The sequence below is a fragment of the Leptodactylus fuscus genome, chromosome 5 (genome assembly GCF_031893055.1).
Source record: "Leptodactylus fuscus isolate aLepFus1 chromosome 5, aLepFus1.hap2, whole genome shotgun sequence".
Taxonomy (NCBI): domain Eukaryota; kingdom Metazoa; phylum Chordata; class Amphibia; order Anura; family Leptodactylidae; genus Leptodactylus; species Leptodactylus fuscus.
Genome location: NC_134269.1, coordinates 116,980,495 through 117,000,660, shown reverse-complemented (window position 1 = coordinate 117,000,660; position 20,166 = coordinate 116,980,495). Strand labels below are relative to the sequence as shown.

At 42.6% G+C, this 20,166-nt stretch overlaps 2 protein-coding genes across 3 annotated transcripts in view; one reads left to right on the top strand and one right to left on the bottom strand.

Annotated features, from left to right (window-relative positions):
* The window catches only part of ATXN7L1 (ataxin 7 like 1), a 488,131-nt gene that overhangs the window by 447,025 nt on the left and 20,940 nt on the right, over window positions 1-20,166 (top strand). The gene's annotated exons all lie outside the window — the stretch shown is intronic.
* LHFPL3 (LHFPL tetraspan subfamily member 3) overlaps window positions 1-20,166 on the bottom strand; it is a 58,311-nt gene that overhangs the window by 37,037 nt on the left and 1,108 nt on the right. For both annotated transcript variants that reach the window (XM_075274136.1, XM_075274137.1), the window contains exon 2: window positions 6,571-6,807. In XM_075274136.1, the coding sequence (XP_075130237.1) occupies window positions 6,571-6,807 (237 nt within the window). The remainder of the gene's footprint in view (window positions 1-6,570; window positions 6,808-20,166) is intronic.

Genomic DNA, 20,166 nt, shown 5'->3' with positions numbered 1-20,166 from the left:
CTCTAAAAGGTTCGCCATCACTGCTATATAGTATCTCCATATTGCTCCATATTACAGTGGTATTCTTGCCCAGAAGTCAGTTAGTAACAAAGGCCACAATTTTGTTTCTGCCAGTTTCACCAGATAGGAGGGATACAGGAGTAAAGTTTGGCCCTGTCAACTGCTGTGAGGGCTATACTAAAGGGGTTATTCACTTTTATAAACTAGGCTATCAATTTTAGATCAGTGGGAGCCTGACTGATAGGACCCACAACAGATAATCAGTTTTTATGTGACCGCAGTTCACAGCATTGGGAGGGCAGGAGCTGCAGTACTCACTCGCCATCTCCTTCATAGTGGTGGCTATGAGTTACTGCAGCAGTGTCCCATTCAAGTGCATAGGAAACGGTTTAGTAGCTCATAACCTCTACTATAAAAGGGACAGTTTCTATATATCTCTGTACAAGCATAAAAAATGTTAGGGGGCTTCACACTGTTGCTGCTGTCCTACCCGGAGTGTCCGCTGTAAACCCTGGGGAAACCGGACAACAGACGCCTTGCGAGCATTCGGCTTTAAAACCCTTTTTTTTTTCGCAGACACAAAGTCCTCAATGTAGTCCTCCTTTGTGCCTGTGTAAAAAAAAAAAAAAGGTTTCCAGGCAGAGAGGCTGAAAACGCGCACGGGTGGTCACCTTTGAAAACCCATTCAAATGAATGGGTTTTATAGCCGACCGCTCGCAAGCCGTCCGCTGTCTGGTTTCCCCGGGGTTTACAGCAGACACCCTGGGACGGACAGCAGCAGCAGTGTGAACGCCGCCTTATGGTTGACAGAATATGGCGACTCAAAGAAAAAAATGTTTTTTGCAAAGTCTTGGATTTTTTTTAAAGTGGTTAAAACGTAAATAAAACTATATAAATTTGGTATTCCTGGAATTGTACCAACCCAGAGAATACAAGTGAAATGTCATTTTGGCTGCACAGTGAACACCATAAAAATGAAGCCTGTAAGAATGTTGCACAAATGATTTTCTCTTCAATTCCACCCAGTTCTGAATTTTAGCCAGCTTCCCAGTATACTGTACAGAATATTAAACTGTAACATTATGAAGAACAATTTGTCCTGCAAACATTACCCCCATATGGCTCTGTGAACGGAAAAATAAAAGTTATGGGGGTCTGGAAGGCGTGGAGTCAAAAACAAAAATCAAATAATGCCTGTGCCAGAAAGCGGTTAAAGGTGTTTTCCGGGCAGAAAAATAAAAAAAATAGTAATTTTTTTTTTTTTTTTTTAAAGAAAGGTCTGTTAGTGCTAGTAATGGGTTAATAAGTACACCCATATACCTTTAGCAGTGTTTGGAGTGATTTCTGGGTGTCTCTGGTTGCTGCTGAGATCCTCTGCATTTGTTTACGGGGTATGGCTTCCTGGTGTACAGCTTCCTGTGTACTTTCTACATTAGTTTCCTCTCACTCAGTTACACCCCCCTCCCTGTCTCCCTAGCTAAACTATCCTGCCAACTACTAGCTTCTCCTCCTCGTCTCCACCCTCCCTCAGTCTACCTAGCTAAGCTATCCACCCATCACTAGACCCTCCTACCCGCCCTAGCTAAGCTATCCTGCCCACTACTAGCTCCTCCCTTGTCCTCCTAGCTAATCTATTCCACCCACTATTAACTAGTAGAGAGGAAGAGGGGAAGAACCAGCAAGGCTGGTAAGTACTGATGGGGATGGTGGGGGGAGTAATGGTGATGTTTGGTTTCGGAAGCGGTGAAACGGAATGTCACTGGATTATCAGAAAGTATCCTCGGGGCGATCACATGACTGCCCCAGGAATATGGGTAATTATAGAATTTTTTTTTAAATTGAAGTAAACTAGAAGTTAGGCGGGGGAGGGAGTTTAGTTTAGTGGTTAATTCTTAGTTTATCCTGGACAACCCATTTAATATTGGAATGACAGAGGACAACACTTTTAAAGGAAGAATTGTTGTTCCAAAGCAAGAATATAATTTGTTTGTAAGGTATAGGCACAAAAATTAAAAAGCCTCCATTTTTGTAAATACATATACACTCACCGGCCACTTTATTAGGTACACCTGTCCAACTGCTCGTTAACACTTAATTTCTAATCAGCCAATCACATGGCGGCAACTCAGTGCATTTAGGCATGTAGACATGGTCAAGACAATCTCCTGCAGTTCAAACCGAGCATCAGTATGGGGAAGAAAGGTGATTTGAGTGCCTTTGAACGTGGCATGGTTGTTGGTGCCAGAAGGGCTGGTCTGAGTATTTCAGAAACTGCTGATCTACTGGGATTTTCACGCACAACCATCTCTAGGGTTTACAGAGAATGGTCCGAAAAAGAAAAAACATCCAGTGAGCGGCAGTTCTGTGGGCGGAAATGCGTTGTTGATGCCAGAGGTCAGAGGAGAATGGCCAGACTGGTTCGAGCTGATAGAAAGGCAACAGTGACTCAAATAGCCACCCGTTACAACCAAGGTAGCCAGAAGAGCATCTCTGAACGCACAGTACGTCGAACTTTGAGGCAGATGGGCTACAGCAGCAGAAGACCACACCGGGTGCCACTCCTTTCAGCTAAGAACAGGAAACTGAGGCTACAATTTGCACAAGCTCATCGAAATTGGACAATTGAAGACTGGAAAAACGTTGCCTGGTCTGATGAGTCTCGATTTCTGCTGCGACATTCGGATGGTAGGGTCAGAATTTGGCGTCAACAACATGAAAGCATGGATCCATCCTGCCTTGTATCAACGGTTCAGGCTGGTGGTGGTGGTGTCATGGTGTGGGGAATATTTTCTAGGCACTCTTTGGGCCCCTTGGTACCAATTGAGCATCGTTGCAACGCCAAAGCCTACCTGAGTATTGTTGCTGACCATGTCCATCCCTTTATGACCACAATGTACCCAACATCTGATGGCTACTTTCAGCAGGATAATGCGCCATGTCATAAAGCTGGAATCATCTCAGACTGGTTTCTTGAACATGACAATGAGTTCACTATACTCCAATGGCCTCCACAGTCACCAGATCTCAATCCAATAGAGCATCTTTGGGATGTGGTGGAACGGGAGATTCGCATCATGGATGTGCAGCCGACAAATCTGCGACTGCAACTGTGTGATGCCATCATGTCAATATGGACCAAAATCTCTGAGGAATGCTTCCAGCACCTTGTTGAATCTATGCCACGAAGAATTGAGGCAGTTCTGAAGGCAAAAGGGGGTCCAACCCGTTACTAGCATGGTGTACCTAATAAAGTGGCCGGTGAGTGTAAGTATAATAAACACATAATAAGTGAGAGTCATCAATCAAACATTGAGAAGGTCCAATACCTAGGACCCCCACTATTCAGGTATTTGAAGAGTGGGTAAGCACTGCAGCCTCTTCACTGAATCTTGGGTAAACGCTGCTTTTTTTTTTTTTTGCAGATTTTGCTGCATTTTTTTGAGCCAAAGCCAAGAATGACTACAATAGGAATGGGAGATATATATGAAGTTCTTATACTTCTACCTTCTGCTCAATCCACTCTTGGGTTAGGCTTAATAAAACGTCAACAAAATCTGCCACAAAAAAAGCTGCGTTTCCGCAATGTGGGGTCTCAGCCTGAGGCTAAGGCCCCACGTATTGGGTCGCAGCCAAAAAGCGTTGTGGGAAAAACCACGGTGGAAATGCTTCATGGTTTTTTCCTCAGTGCTTTTCACAGAAAGTCTGCGGAGTAATAGGGGCAACACTGTGGCTCAGTGGTTATCAGCCTTGTAGCACTGGAGTCCTTGGTTCAAATCCTGCCAAGGATAACATCTGTACGGAGTTGATATGTTCTCCCTGTGTTTGCGTGGATTTCCTCCCATACTCCAAAGACATACTGATAGGGAAAAATGTGCATTGTGAGCCCTATATTGGGGCTCACAATCTACAATAAAAAAAAAAAAGTCTGCATAGTTTTCTTCTACCGAAATTTTGCTTCCATTATACCTAATACGGAATCCAACAGCATTTCCACAGGTATAACTGACTTGCTGTGATTTGTGAAAATGCAAGTGTTTTCAAATCAAGGATTTTCGAAGCAGGTTATTTTCTGCAATCCGTGGATGGGATTATCCAGAATCCCATACATTGTGCTGTTAACATAAAAAGCTGTGGTTATTGCCACAGCCAAATTGCAGTGTTTACACTACATGGGGCCCCGGCTTAATAAGCAAAACTGATGTGCAAATACCATTTGGTTGATATACATTTGCAGACACATTAAGGGTCCCTTCACACGGCGTAAGCACCGCTCACTTAGACACGTATACACGTGTGCGAGCGCAGCGCTTCAAAACAGAGCCCATTGATTTCAATGGGAAGCGTGCGTATATCGCATATATTATTATTATGTATACGTGTCTAAATGAGCGGCGCGCTTATGCCATGTAAAGGAGCCCTTAGGCTAAGGCCCCATGTAGTGGACCACAGCTAAAAAGCGATGAAAGAAAACCGTAGTGGTAGCGCTTTGGATTTTTTCCCCCAGTTTTAGGAAATCCCATCCACTTTGGGATTCCCTACAATCCCATCCACTTTGCTGTGACTGTAAAATGCTGGGGTTTTTGCCAGAGCATTTACGCCACCTGAGGCCCTGGCCTAAAGGTTACATGGTATGCAAAACAGAAACATATAAAAATGTACATGTAGGAGATATGACTAAGGCAATGTGGGCAATTACTGCTAAATCAATATCACATTTTTAGTGAACTTTGGCAGAGTCTCTAAATTTAATTTTGTTTGTCAGTTACACAAAACTCCCTTATTTATACATGAAGTTGTTGTTAGGGTACGTTCACACTGAGTTTTTTTGCAGGCTGATTTTGAGGCAGAATCAATCTCAAAAAAACGCCGCTCATTCATTTCAGTTGGAGCCAGTAACAGTTTTTTTCCTCTATCTGATTTTTTCAGTTGGAGGGAAAAAAAGTGACATGACCTATCTTAAGGCGGATTCTGCCTTGAAAAACACATTGAAATCAACGGGAGGTGGAAAACTACGATGCGTATTTTGTAAGAGAAGTTTCCAGGTCCATACAGTGTGCTGGAGCAAAAAAACGCAATGTAAAATCTCAAAAAACACATCAAAAACCTCATCATTAGGGTTGAGCTGATCTTGACTTTTCAGGATCGATTTTGAAATCTGATTTCCGATCATTTTTCATTTGAACCCGATCTCGATCCCAATTTCGATCCCAATGCAAGTCAATGGGATTTTTTTACTAATTGGAGATCGGATTTTAAAAACAATCCTATTCACCATACAGCATGGAATCTAACAGTTGAACGCTTTAATTGTTAGAATCCATGCTGTGTAGTGATTTTTTTTTAATCACTAAGTAGCCAGAGGATATTTTTTAATCCTCTGGCTATTTAGTCCCCCCTGGTGTCCACTTACCTGCAGAGTTGGCTGGTCCGGTGCCCGGTGTTCTCGTTCTTCTTCGCCTCACTGCCCCCTGCCTCCCAGGTTAGGAGAGTGTGGGTGGGTACTTGGAGGGGAGACGTCATGTCTCCCCTCCCAGTACCCGCCCACACTCTCCTAAGCCACAAGCCCCACCTTCTTCCTAGCTCTTTAACACTAACCTGGGAGGCGGGGACAGCGAGGCGAAGAAGAACGCGAACACTGGGCACCGGACAAGCCATCTCTGCAGGTAAGTAGCTACTAGAGATGATAGCTAGTCTCCCATTAGAATGAATAGACGCAGCCGGCGTGCAGGGGGTTAAGGCTGTGTGTCGGCAGCTTCCATTCATTCCTATAGAACCGTCACGGAGCCTTCACACTGAGTATAGACTCCACTCAGAATTAGCGGAGCGTATACTTTGTGTGAAGGCTAACATTGTTAGCTTTTCCCACAATGCTTGGCCAGTAGCAAAGCATTATGGATATAATCACCGATCTCGATCCCACCTAAAAAGATCGTGTTCGGAATTCCGATCGCGATCGTGAAATTTTCTGGATCGCCAATCGGAATCCGATCTTTTCCGAACACGATCACTCAACCCTACTCATCATGTAAAAAAAAAACAAAAAACAAAAAACCTCGTAAAAAAAATGATTCCTAATTACTGAAACAGAATATTTCAGCCTGCAAACAACTCTGTGTGAAAATACCCTTAGACCAGGGCCCCACGTCATGTAAATGCTGCATTTCCGCTGCGGGAAAAATCACAGCATTTTACAGTCAGGGCAAAGTGGATAGGATTTTAGCAAATTGCATGCTCACTTTGTGGTAAAAACCGCGGTTTTGGAAATCTCAGCATGTCAATTATACCTATAGAAATGCCAGCGGTTTCCCCATTAGTATAATTGAAACAGAAAGTCTGCAGAGGAAACCTCTGCAACTTTGTCTAAAGCGTTGTCTAAAGCGTTGTCTAAAGCGGTGCGGGAAAGAACCACACTGTGTTGCCGCTGCGGTTTTAAGATATTGGTAAGAAATAAATCTCTATGGTACTGTAAGTGCAAGTCAATATGGACACTAAAATGAGGGTTGCATTATGGCGGTCTGAATGCAGCCTAAAAGTTGAATTTACCCATATGTATAATAAAATGCTTCTTACCTTTTGTTTCAAGTTTGAGCTGTTCAGCCATTAAGGTGTCCAATCTATTACCTAGCACAAAGGCCAGAAAAGATAAGATAAGAGCGTCCAAAATTCCAATGATTGCCAAAATGTATGCCCAACGCACTGAACATGCACCAAGGGAATACTTGTCGGTCTTTTCACCACACATACGCTTGACTTCGTCTGCATCCCAACCATCGGGAAATATCATACAACCAAGTACAAGGCAAGCAGCTGGGAGGGGACAGAAAACATAAAACATTACTAAGGCATGTAACAAGTGACAAAACACTCAAAGTAGTAAAATATTCAAAATGTATCTTTAGTTCTACTGCTTTTTGCTATAACTTAAAGGCTACGTATCACAGTGTTAAAAACTCACTTTATGGGTATACTCTAATTTGCATCAACATTAACAGGGCTTATATCTTTGGAAAGGCAGAACAGATTTGGGCAAACAAAACATTAAAATGCTCAGATAGACAGCATGATCAGATGATTATCAGGCCCCTTTACGCCGAAATCTTATTAAACTAATATGAATTTAGATTAAATGAGGGTTTATGACTCTATGGGAAGTTGGGAGAACATTTAAGAGTCAAGGGCCATCAGACCACTTCTTAGATGGATCACTCTGAGGGTCCGTTCACACGTAGTAAAGTGGAGCGCAATCTGGCACGTATATATGTGTCAGCAGATTGCGCGCTCAAAAAGATCCCATTCATTTCAATGGGAGTTACGAGCGTATACGCAGCAAAATCACGGGCGCAAAATAACGCGGCGTATACACTCGTAACTCCCATTGAAATGAATGGGACCTTTTTGAGCGCCCAATCTGCTGACACATGTATATGTGCCAGATTGCGCTCCACTTTACTACGTGTGAACGCACCCTGAGAAGGGAACAGAGCAGCTGGCAGCATGAGAGCAAGTGAAAGCTGTAGAAGGAAATGCTAAAAGTGTCTGTCTAAATCTTTTGCACAGTAATGTATGTATTTTGTGAAAAACACTGCGGAAAAAGATCATGATGCGTTTCCGCCACGGTTTATTTTGCAGCACGTTTTGTCTGTGGCTCGCTATGTGGGGCCTTAGCCTTAAAGTTAATTTTCCTGGCAGAAAGACTGCTTAGACATGTGGAAATATGTTCACTAAAACAGCATAGAAATGGTCTAGAAGTGATTTTAGTCATGGTGGACCCCCTTTAAAAGGGTTGTCCCATCACAAGGATCCTATCTATACTGCTAGTTTATGTGGATTTAAGACTTTTCCTAAATGCATTGCTTTATCAAAATGACTTTGTTTGGCCGCTATCTTAATTTATTCACTTCATTGTTTACACTCCGTTTCTATGGCCCTTGGGATTATCTTCTCATTTGTCAAGTGATGTAGCTGCCTGCTCTCAGGGGGGGAGGGAGGGGCTGGGAGCAGCTCTGAGCTGTTTGAGAAGCTTCACTACTTAAATGACACAGATAGGGGAGGTGAGAGCTCCGGGATTTCTGAGCTCTTATCAGTCGGTTTAATTGAATTTGGCTGATAAGGGCTGAGATAGGGAGTCTGTTACCTCTGTATGTAATGCAAACTGACTCAAATCCAGCTCTGCTACATCAGCTTCACACTGTGGTAATTCATTTACAACCAATCCTGTGCAAGTGAAACCCCGCCCACTTATGTGCTGAGAAAAGCAGGAAGTGAAGAGAGCACAACAGCCTTCAGGTTAGTGAACAAGCGTCATGGGAATACCCCTTTAAGAACTTGAATTGTGATTATTAACTGTACAACTCCTAAGTCCTTGCTCTCACATTATCATTCATGGTTTGGATTTGATTGCATTTTAAATCAACAGCTTAACTTTAAAAAGGTAATTGGATTCATTCTGCAAGCCAGTGAAAGATTGAGATTTACTGCCTCATGGAATGCGTGTATTATCAGCATTTTACAGCAAACTCGATTAGAATGATAAACAGAATAAATGAAGACCAAGCAAAAGGGACAAATCTACCATTCGTGAAAATGCCTCAAAGGATACGTTCAAAAGTGTTAACTAAACCCCCAGCAATATTGCACTTATGTACAAAGATAAAACATTTAGAAATTCTTTCATCAGCCTAAAACATTGGCATAAAGCACACAACAAAAAAGTAGAGTATTTCCAGAGATGTTCTAAGTATTTGTCTTATGTACTAAAACCTGACAGTGGAAGGAAGAGAGAGCAATCTTTAGGACTGTGAGGGTCCATTCACACGGAGTAAACGCGCGCTCATTTTGGCAAAATACACGTGTAAAAATAAGACTCCCATTGACTTCAATGACATTTTACACGTGTATTTTGACGTGTTTTTTTTTCCACATGTAAAACAATGTCATTGAAGTCAATGGGAGTCTTATTTTTACACGTGTATTTTGCCAAAATGAGTGTGCGTTTACTCCGTGTGAATGGACCTTAAGGGAGCCTTCACATGGACTATACGCGCCGCTCATTCTGAACGTAAAACTCGTTCAGAATGAGCGCGTAAAAATCAGCTCCCATTGACTTGAATGGGTGCCGGCATACGAGTGCTACCCATTGAAATCAAAGGGAGGCTTTTTTCCCTATTGCTTTCAATGTGATACACGCGTATGCAGTTTTTCAGAACAGATTGAGGGTTTCAAAGACATGAATTTTTTTTTTTTAATGTATTTGGTGTTCAGATAAACATACACCATTTGAACACAGCCTTACTTCAAAGTGTAAGTTGAAGTGGGAAAATGCTGGGAGGGGCTGCCTGGAAAAAGCACTGACACTCCCACAGCCAGGAAGTATTGCATGAGCCTGAACATATGAGGACGGGTTTACATCTGCGCCCGGTCTCCATGTTGTGGGTTTCCGATTTCAATGGGTAGCACTCGTATGCCGGCACCCATTCAAGTCAATGGGAGCTGGTTTTTACGCGCTCATTCTGAACAACTTTTACGTTCAGAATGAGCGGAGCGTATACTCCGTGTGAAGGCTCCCTTAGGTTTAACAAAAAAAATCCTCAAAAGCACAAAGATGGCTAACAGTGGGAAATGACAGGTACTCCCGTATGGATTCAGAGAGACTGTTATGTTGCATTTTTTTGTTTTTAGCTGAAGGTATGTTTTAACTGAAAACAAGCTTTGATGATCTCCTCATACATTTTCTATGACCCAACTATCCAAAAGGTTCTTCTCTTTCATTTGGACATCCATCAATATCATATTAATGGGAGTCTGTCAGGTTCAAAACGCCTCCCAAACCAATGTTACTGCTGGGTAGGGATTTCTAAGTTGCAGCCACAAACTGATGAAGCAACGCAAGAATTGTTAAAAAAAAAAAAAAAAAAAAGCCAAAATGAATAAAAATGGTGATTTGTCTTGAGAGCATACAGATGCAAAGTCATACTTGGCAGAAATGTCAACACTGTGACTAGGAAGATTTAAAGAAAAGAACCTTGCACTCCTTCTATGTTGCAATTAATGAAATAACACCAGTTGCAATAACGCTCGGTCTCATGACCTTCGTCAGATACAGTAGACTGGAATATGGCACAGAGGAAATGCGGCTATGCAGAAATGTAGTTTCAGTGCCATTTCAGGGCAGCATAGCCACATTACCTCTGCGTCATGCTCCATTTTAGCAGCCTGCTGTATCTGACAAAGCTCTGGAGACTGAAACATCATTGAAACAGCTGTTATCTAAAAAACTGATGTGATTAATTGCAACATGGAAGTGTGTGCAAGGAGTGTAAGTTTCTTTTCTACCCGTTACTGGGTTGGGACCCCACCTATGCACTCAAGTCTGCAGGAGAGCCAATGACTGCCCTTCCTCCAGGATGATTTCTGGGCCTATGTAAAACCAGTCACTTAGGTCTCCGTGACAAAATTATTATAAGTACTTTAAATGCTCTAAAAAAACCTCAAGCACTTCAGGTGTTTTTAAAGTATTTTTAATTAATTTAATTAAAGAGATGAGCTATAATTTTTTTCACTACAAAAAACTACACTGCTACAATGGGTTATTACAAGATGTGTATCCAGTTGAACTGCAATAGACCTCTATTGTAACATAAACAAACAAAAACCCATTGATTTCAATGTGCTACGTGCGCTAAACAGAACCCATTGAAGTCAATGAGATTCTGTTTTGCAGCACTGATTCTGACACGAGTTACGTGTCAGAATCAACGCCGCGTTACATTGTGTGAATACCCCTTTATTTTATATTTGTAAAAAAAACTGGGGTTTGGCTCTTCTGATTTTTTTTTTTCACTACGGTGTTCGTTTTATGGCAAAAATATTTTTTTATGTTTGTAAACCAGGTGTTTTCAATCATGTGCATGTATAATTTGTTTATTTTATTTCCAATCTAGGGAAGGAGGGGGTGATTTAGATTTTTGTTTTGATTTTTTTTTTTTAAAAAACTTTTTTTAAACTATTACTTATTATTTGAATGCTTAGTGACCGCTTCAGGCACATTTTCTGATGATCCGGTGATGTTCTGTTTCCACACTTCTGGAAAACAAAGCATCACCAATACTCCCCCCCATCATACTTACCCATATTCATTTGTCTGGCACCAAGCGGAACTTCCTCCACTTCTGCCAGTGCCTGTGCAATAGAGCTTTATTGTACAGTCGCTGGCAGAAGCGAAGAATGCACACCATGCATGCGCAAGAGGTCCACAGTAGAAGATGCCGTCGGGACTGAAGAAAATGGCCTCCAGGACATAAAAGACAGATAAGTATGATTTGGGGGGAGGGGGGTTAAGGAGGGGGAGCTGAGTTACTTAGGTATAAAGAGCTAGTAGTCCATGCGCTAACTAGGGAAACAGGGAAGTGGAGTGAGAGGGGGATCATGGAAGGAAAGGGAAGGCTAGGGAAGCATGCAACAAATGCAGAGGATGCCAGGAGCTCCCAGAAATCAGTCAAAACACTGCTAAAGGTATTTTGGTGCAATTATTAACCCACTAAAATACCTTTTTTTTTTTTTAAAGTTTTTTCCCCGGAAGACCCCTTTAATAGAGTCAGTTTAGGGTGAAAAAAACAACTGACAGGTTTCTTTTAAAACTCTACCATCAGTTTGAGATTTTCCCATATCTTACTGTCCATACCGTTTAAATCTTTATGTAGTGTATTATTTTCTGTATTATTTCCCACTGTAAGTACAGCCCACTAATAAAGGCTAGCATCCATGAATCTGGGAACAACACTCTGAATGATGACAATCTGTTCACAATGATGAAGGCCAAGAGAAACATAAAACTATTAAAAATGAATAGATCTCAAATGTAACACTTGTGGAGTAGGCTGTTGGTTCCCTTGTAACAGATGTCTTGCCTCTTTAACATGCTGATGAATACAAGAATAATTTAGCTTAAAGGTTAGTCACCCAAAACAAAACCCATGGTTTTGAGGGTAGTGGGATAAAAAAATAAAAGCAAGTGCTATACTTTTGAATTATTTCATATTTCTATATGCTGTTTGCCAGGGTTAATCCCTTTACAAGACACAATGAAAAATAAGTAAACACTACATAAATCTTTAGGATTCATTTGACACTGTGTAGTCCCTCTTTTGTTTGGAGGTACATAAACTCATATAATAGGTGACAGTGCACCTATTATAACGGCATGAATGACACATGAATTGGTATCAGTGACCCATACAATCCAAATGAATTGCCAGAGCTGCAATTGCACACAGGTAAAGGACCTGGTCCATACTTTATGGCTCTTCAATTCGGCTCGGACTCATAGATTCAAAAACCTTTCTGGGTTCATTGAAAAGAATGGGTCCGTACTTTGATCTGCAATTGCAGATCAAAAGAACATTTGTGTGCATGAGGCAACATTGTACAGCAAAAAACAAACAAACAAAAATCGAAATTTTGTAAAAAATAAAGTCAGACTAGACAGTCTAAGGGTGCATTCACACTACTGATACGCTGCCTGATTCTGAACGTTAAAACACATTCAGAATCAGCGCGTATAAAGCAGTTCCCATTCATTTCAATGGGAGCTGGCATATGAGCGCTCCCCATTGAAATGAATGGGCTGCTTTTTTCACTACGAGCGCTCCCATTGAAGTGAATGGGAAGTGCTCGCGTGTACGGCTCGGAATGAGCAGAGCTAGCCGTACATGCGAGCACTTCCCATTCACTTCAATGGGAGCACCCGTAGTGAAAAAAGCAGCCCATTCATTTCAATTGGGAGCGCTCGTATTCCGGCCCCCATTGAAATGAATGGGAACTGCTTTATACGCGCTGATTCTGAACGTGTTTTAATGTTCAGAATCAGGCAGCGTATCAGTAGTGTGAATGCATCCTAAGGGGCCATTCAAATGGAGCAAAATGGCATGGATACCGCTCTTTAATACACTTGGCATCCCTAAGGGACCATTCACATGGAGGAAAATGGTGAGGAATTTAGTGTGGAATTTTCCACGCTGAAAAAAAAAGCCTCCCATTCATTTCAATGGGTTCTGCTTGCTTTTTTTCCCACTAGTGAAATTTTCCGCTAGTGGAAAACTCTGCTAGTGGAAAAAAAAGCTAGCAGAACCCATTGAAATCAATGGGAGTCTTTTTTTTCAGCATGGAAAATTCCACACCAAATTCCTCACCATTTTCCTCAGTGTGAATGGACCCTAAGGGAGCCTGCACACAGAGTTTACACTCGCTCATTCTGAACGTAAAACTTGTTCAGAGTGAGCGGAATAAAAAACAGATCACATGGAGTTTTTTGGTCAGGGTTTTGGCAGAAATCGCCTCACCATTCAAAGTATACAAAAACCTGGCAAAAAGTATGGCAAAAACCTGAACAGGAAACGCCAGGCGTTTTTTTAAAATATGATTCTCGACCACATCCCAAAAGAAATACGGATGAGGAAACTCCTCGAAAAATGCCTCAAAAAAACGCTTCAGGAAACGCTTCAAAAGGCAAAAAACATCTCAGGAAACTCCTCACACCTTTTCCGGTCCAGTTTTGACAATGCCAAAACCCTAACCAAAAAACTCAGTGTGAACTTACCCTTAGGCCTGAGACACAAACTTGTAGTGGGTTAGCAGGTGCAAAATTATTAGCTGATAACCCACTGCAAAATATTTAAAGGGGACCTTTTATGTCCTCAGAGATCTGCGGTTTGACATACCACTAGAAAGCCAACAGTGCACTGAATTAATCACTGGGCTGTGAGGAACACCACCCAGACAGTACTCTTCCATAGCCTTTTACCATCAGATGGAGAAGGGTGGTGTTCCTCACAGCCCAGCGTTGATGCTAGACTTTAAGGGAGAGTTCACACGGAGTAAAGTGCCGCGTGATGTGGCACGTATACGCTGCGTGAGCTTTTGTGGGCCGTTCACGCTCCCATTGATTTCAATGGGATTTCAATGGGAGCTGGGATAGTATACGATGTGCCTTAGACAGTGGAGAGCTATCAGTGCCAAAACTAATGGCACCGATATCTCTAACACCAGGGCACATACTGGGAAAGCAGACAGAGCACCGTTGCCTTTCTAGTGGTATGTAATGATGCACATCTCTGAGGACATTCAAGCTCCTCTTTAAACAAATTGCATCAACATTCTGCAGAAGAAAACTTGCAGTGCAAAGTGTCATAAGATGAACACTTAGCAAGTCAATCATTGCTGCATGTTCACCCGTAAGTTTCAAGTGCAAAGTTTGAAAGCTGTGACTAGCCTCCTGGAAACGACAACTGAAAGCTATAGCAAGAAGCAACTTTTTTTTAGCTGGTTTTGCTGCGGGCTGGTCCACTGCAACTTCACGCAGCACACCTGACATATGTGGCATGGCATAACCCTAATATGTGCCAGATTTATTAGGCTTCAACCACACATCTGCATCTCATATAATGTGGCGTTCACACTTTTGCAGATGCCATATATTGATGTTTTTATACAGAGGTAATGGTCTGCAAAAATCCCCAAGGCCCACTAAAAAACAATGCAGGTACGTCACACCAATAAAAGACTATAGATTCATGAAAAAATGTGACGACTTCTGTGTGTCCATTAAGCCAAAGCCAACAATGGCTACAAAAGGAATGGGAAATATATAGGAAATCCTTATACTTTCTACTTTCTGCTTTATCCACTTCTGGCTTTGGCTAAAAAAAAAAAAAAAACGCAACAAAATCTGCAACAAAAAAAGCTGCTTTTCTGCAATGTGGCGCCTAAGGCCACCATGGGGCGTCTCGCTGTAAAAAAGCACTGCGGGAAAAACCGCGGCGGCAATGCATTGTGGTTCTTCCCACAGCAGTTTAGACAGAAAGTTCACAGAGGTTTCCTCTGCGGACTCTCTGTTTCAATTATACCTATTGGGAACATGACCGACATTTCCGTAGGTATAATTGACATGCTGCAATTTCCAAAACTGTATCAGTTTTGGAAATCGCGGCATGTCTGCACCACAGTTTTTATGGCAAAGTGTGCATGGGATTCTCTAGAATCCCATCCACTTTGCCCTGACTGTAAAACGCCGAGATTTTTCCTGCATTGTTTCTGCTGCAGGCAAATTGCAGCATTTAGTTCCCGTAGGGCCCTGGCCTAGAGTAGTTTTACATATACACTAGCAGAAAAACATAGCTAACTTCTTTTTCGTTCAAAACTCTAAAGTATCATGTCCCTGTACTGCTAGTTACAGCAAATCCAGTAACTGAAGGTTCATGTGGGAGAGATGGTGGTAAGCAACTACTGGACCCACTGGATTGCACTTACTTCATAGTAAACATACTTGATCCTTCTTAGGGTGAATTCACACTGAGTAAACGCTAGCTTATTCTGAACGTAAAACACGTTCAGAATAAGCGGCGTCTAAAGCAGCTCCATTCATTTCTATGGGAGCGGGGATACGAGCGCTCCCCATAGAAATGAATGGGCTGCTTCTTTCACTCCGTGCAGTCCCATTGAAGTGAATGGGGAGTGCCGGCGTGTACGCTCCGGCATGAGCAGAGCTTGCCGTATACGCCGGCACTCCCCATTCACTTCAATGGGACTGCTCGGAGTGAAAGAAGCAGCCCATTCATTTCTATGGGGAGCGCTCGTATCCCCGCTCCCATAGAAATGAATGGAGCTGCTTTAGACGCCGCTTATTCTGAACGTGTTTTACGTTCAGAATAAGCTAGCGTTTACTCAGTGTGAATGCACCCTTACTTCTTCTTTATTTTGGCTATCCCTTACACAGTAGATTATTAGTGGATATGGTTGAGATTGTTATGACTTGTAGACTAATGTGTTAGTCGTTGAGAGCTAAGTTCCAATATTTGAAATATCTGCTAATAATTGTATTACATGAAATATATTAAAATTTGGCAAATGACAATTTATGAACCCCAGGATGGGAAAAAGGGAAAAATAGTGGCGATTTATTAAGCAAAATCTATCAAAACACTGTCTAACATGCAATACACGACACTAATCATTTGTTTTAGGGTGCATTCACACGGAGGAAAATGGCACTTTATTTGACACTGAATTTATTTATTTGAATTTATTTGATACATGCTGAAAAAAAAAGCCTCCCATTGACATCAATGGGTGCCGCTAGCTTTTTTTTCCACTAGCGGAATTTTCTGCTAGTGGGAAAAAAAGCTAGCAGAACCCATTGAAATCAAAGGGAAGCTTTTGTTTCAGTGTGGAAATTTCAGTGTGGAAAATTCCACCAGTGGAAAAATAAAGGTCCATTTTTCTCCATGTGAGTGAACCCCTAGACACTTTTGCAACTTGAACAAAAGGGGTGTGGTTTATCTGAAACTAAGTCCTTATTCACATGATCACATTACACATACGTATGACGTCCATATTTTTCATGGAAAGCATATACTGTATATACTCGAGTATAAGCCGAGTTTTTCAGCACAGTTTTTGTGCTGAAAAAGTGCTCCTCGGCTTATACTAGAGTCATTACAGTAATTTTCTGCTAGCAGGCCAGGAACACAGACCCCGGCGTGCTAGCAGAAGTACTGTAAGTACTTCTGCAGTTTGAAATGTACAGCATCGCCCTGGAACCCGCCCCGGTGTCCAGTATGCCGGGTCCGGATGCCGGGTCTGTAAGTGTAATGACGAGCTCGCAGGAGCCGACCTGTTCCGATGAAGGCTCCCAGGCCTGTCATCACTATATTACTATTGTGGCTGGTCTATGACCCTCTGCAATAGTAGTGTATAGAATCTCCCATAGACGGCAATACACTTGTATTGCCGTCGATGGGACTTGCAATCAAATGATTGCAGGTTCAAGTCCCCTGGGGGGGAATAAATAAAAGTTGTAAATCACTCCTTTCCTTAGAATACATGTTAGGGCGGGTTCACACCAGCACTCGATCTCCATTATGCAGGTTTCTGTTTTCTGTCAGTAGAAGACGGAAACCGGCATTCATTGTCCGCCGGTGAGCGCCCGTGAGCGTCTTTTGCTCTCCGTGGCGAAACCGATTTTTTTCTTTACTGGACACAAAGTCCTGCATGTCCAACTTTGTGTCTGGTTAAAAAAAAAACAAACGTTTCACTGTGGAGAGTAGAAGACGCTCACCGGCGGACACTTTTCAAATCCATGAATGGGTTTGAAAACTGCCTGCTGATTTCCGTCTGCTGCCCAGTTTCTCGGGCAGGAAATGGAAACCTGCATAACAGAGATCGGATGCTGGTGTGAACCTGCCCTTACTGTGAAACACATACACAATAGGTATCCCTGTGTCTGAAAGTGCCCAGTCTACTGAATATAGGGTATCTGCAGTGCTCCTGTTCTGTTGGGAAGGGGTTAATAGGAGCACTGCAGATACCCTATATTCAGCCAGGCTGAGTTCCAATTGGGGGGAAAATCCCCCTAGTCCTCAAGCTCAGGGAAGGGGCAGACAGACAACCAAAACACCCCCTCCCCTTCCCCAGCAACTACTACACCCCCAAATTCCGGCCATTTTAATTTGTGAAATTTTCCAGTAGCTGCTGCATTTCCCCCCCTAGGCTTATACTGGAGTCAATACGTTTTCCCAGTTTTTTTGTGGTAAAATTAGGGGCCTCGGCTTATATTCGGGTCGGCTTATACTCGAGTATATACGGTATACCATATTATATATAAATATATATATTTCAATATGTTAGTTCAGACATCCATTTCCATTTCCACTAATATAAGCAAAACAGCTGAAGTTTTCTTCCTTCAAGTTTGTTTATTTTTCAATGCATGAGAGTGAACGTAGATGGATACGAGACAGAGGGTACCCCATCTGCATTCTAAAGTTAATAATGTCCTATGATGGATAAGACCAACAGACATTAATAACGATACTGTTAATTTACCCTTAGGGTCCATTCACACGGAGTAAACATGCACTTATTTTGGCAAAATGCACGTGTAAAGAATACAAGTGTAAAAATAAAACTCCCATTGACTTCAATGACATTATTTACACATGTAAAAAATGTAATTGAAGTCAATGGCAGTCTTATTTTTAGACATGTATTCTTTACACGTCTATTTTGCCAAAATGAGCCCACGTTTACTTTGTGTAATTGGACCCACTTTGATAAATCTGGCACAGCTTAAGGGAGCCTTCACACGGAGTTTATGCTCCACTCATTCTGAACGTAAACTCGTTCAGAGTGAGCGGATTTAAAACAGATCCCATTGACTTCTATGGGTGCCAGCATACGCGCTCTACCCATTGAAATCAATGGGAGGCTTTTTTACCTATTGCTTTCAATGTGATACGTGCGCAATACATTGAAAGCAAAAGGAAAAAAGCTTCCCACTGATTTCAATGGGTAGAGCGCGTATGCCGGTACCCATAGAAGTCAATGGGATCTGGTTTAACACCGCTCACTCTGAACGGGTTTACGTTCAGAATGAGCGGAGCGTAAACTCTGTGTAAAGGCTCCCTAAGGGTGCATTCACACTTCGGATACGCTGACTGATTCTGAACGTTAAAACACGTTCAGAATCAGTGCGTATAAAGCAGATCCCATTCATTTCAATGGGAGCCGGCACACGAGCGCTCCCCATTGAAATGAATGGGCTGCTTTTTTCTCTACGAGCACTCCCATTGAAGTGAATGGGAAGTGTTCCTCCCATTCCTCGTGGGTTGACCTGACAAAAATCCAACAAAATCTGCACAAACAAAAAGCAGCTTTTCAGTAATGAGAGAGGCCTTAGGCTAAGGCCCTACATTGCGGAAACGCAGCTTTTTTTTTGTTGCAGATGTTGTTGCGTTTTTTTGAGCCAAAGACAGGAGTGGATTGAGCAGCAGGTAGAAGTATAAGGGCTAGTTCACACGTGAACTGCCCGCGCGGGTTTTGACACAGAGAGAGATGCGGCGAGCCGCGTCTCTCTCTTGTCAAAACCCGCCCGCCGCGACCATCGCTGTCGCGGCTTAACCCTCTGCTGTCGGCTCAAATGAATGAGCCGACATAGGAGAGAGCTGCCGGGGGCGGAAGCCGCGCGGCTGAGCCTGCGCGGCTTCCGCCTGAAGAAAGGACATGTCCTTTCTTTTCTCCGCTAGCAGCAGCTCGCCGCTAGCGGAGAAAAGAAGCCCGGCGGTCTCCATAGACCACCATTATAAGGGGAGGTTTTGGACGCGAAATCCGCTGTCAAAAACCTCCCCTTATACTCACGTGTGAACTAGCCCTAAGAGCTTCCTATATATTTCCCATTCCTTTTGTAGCCATTCTTGGCTTCGACTCAAAAAAACCACAGCAAAATGTGCAACAAAATAAGCTGCATTTCTGGAATGTGGGGCCTCAGCCTTAGGGTGCATTCACACAGAGTTTTGTGGTGCTGATTTTGCCACAATAACTCAAGTAAAGAATCAGTGCTGAAAAAAAGACTCCCATTGACTTCAATGGGTTCCAATTTATGCGCGTAAAATGGAACCCATTGAAGTCAATGGGAGTCTTTTTTTCAGTGCTGATTCTTTACTCAAGTTATGGGGCAAAATCAGCACCACAAAACTCTGTGAATGCACCCTTAGGGTGCATTCACACTGAGTAAACGCTAGCTTATTCTGAACGTAAAACACGTTGAGAATAAGCGGCGTCTAAAGCAGCTCCATTCATTTCTATGGGAGCCGGCATACAAGCACTCCCCATAGAAATGAATGGGCTGCTTCTTTCACTCCGTGCAGTCCCATTGAAGTGAATGGGGAGTGCCGGCGTATACGGCAAGCTCTGCTCATGCCGGAGCGTACACGCCGGCACTCCCCATTCACTTCAATGGGACTGCACGGAGTGAAAGAAGCAGCCCATTCATTTCTATGGGGAGCGCTCGTATCCCCGCTCCCATAGAAATGAATGGAGCTGCTTTAGACGCCGCTTATTCTGAACGTGTTTTACGTTCAGAATAAGCTAGCGTTTACTCAGTGTGAATTCACCCTTACACTTGTTTCAGTAGTAAATCTAAATGTCCAAAAAGCAAAGACACTAGCATAGATATGAAGGAGGTTAGTTCTGCACATATTGGCCAATCAAATTCCATCTATCATTCCCCTGTGCAGGTTATCAAAATGAAATAAGAGATTCGATTGGTTGCCCTGGCTAACGCTGACTTTTTTCATTTGTACTAGCTTTTGGTCATGGAGCCCAGTGTATTGAAAC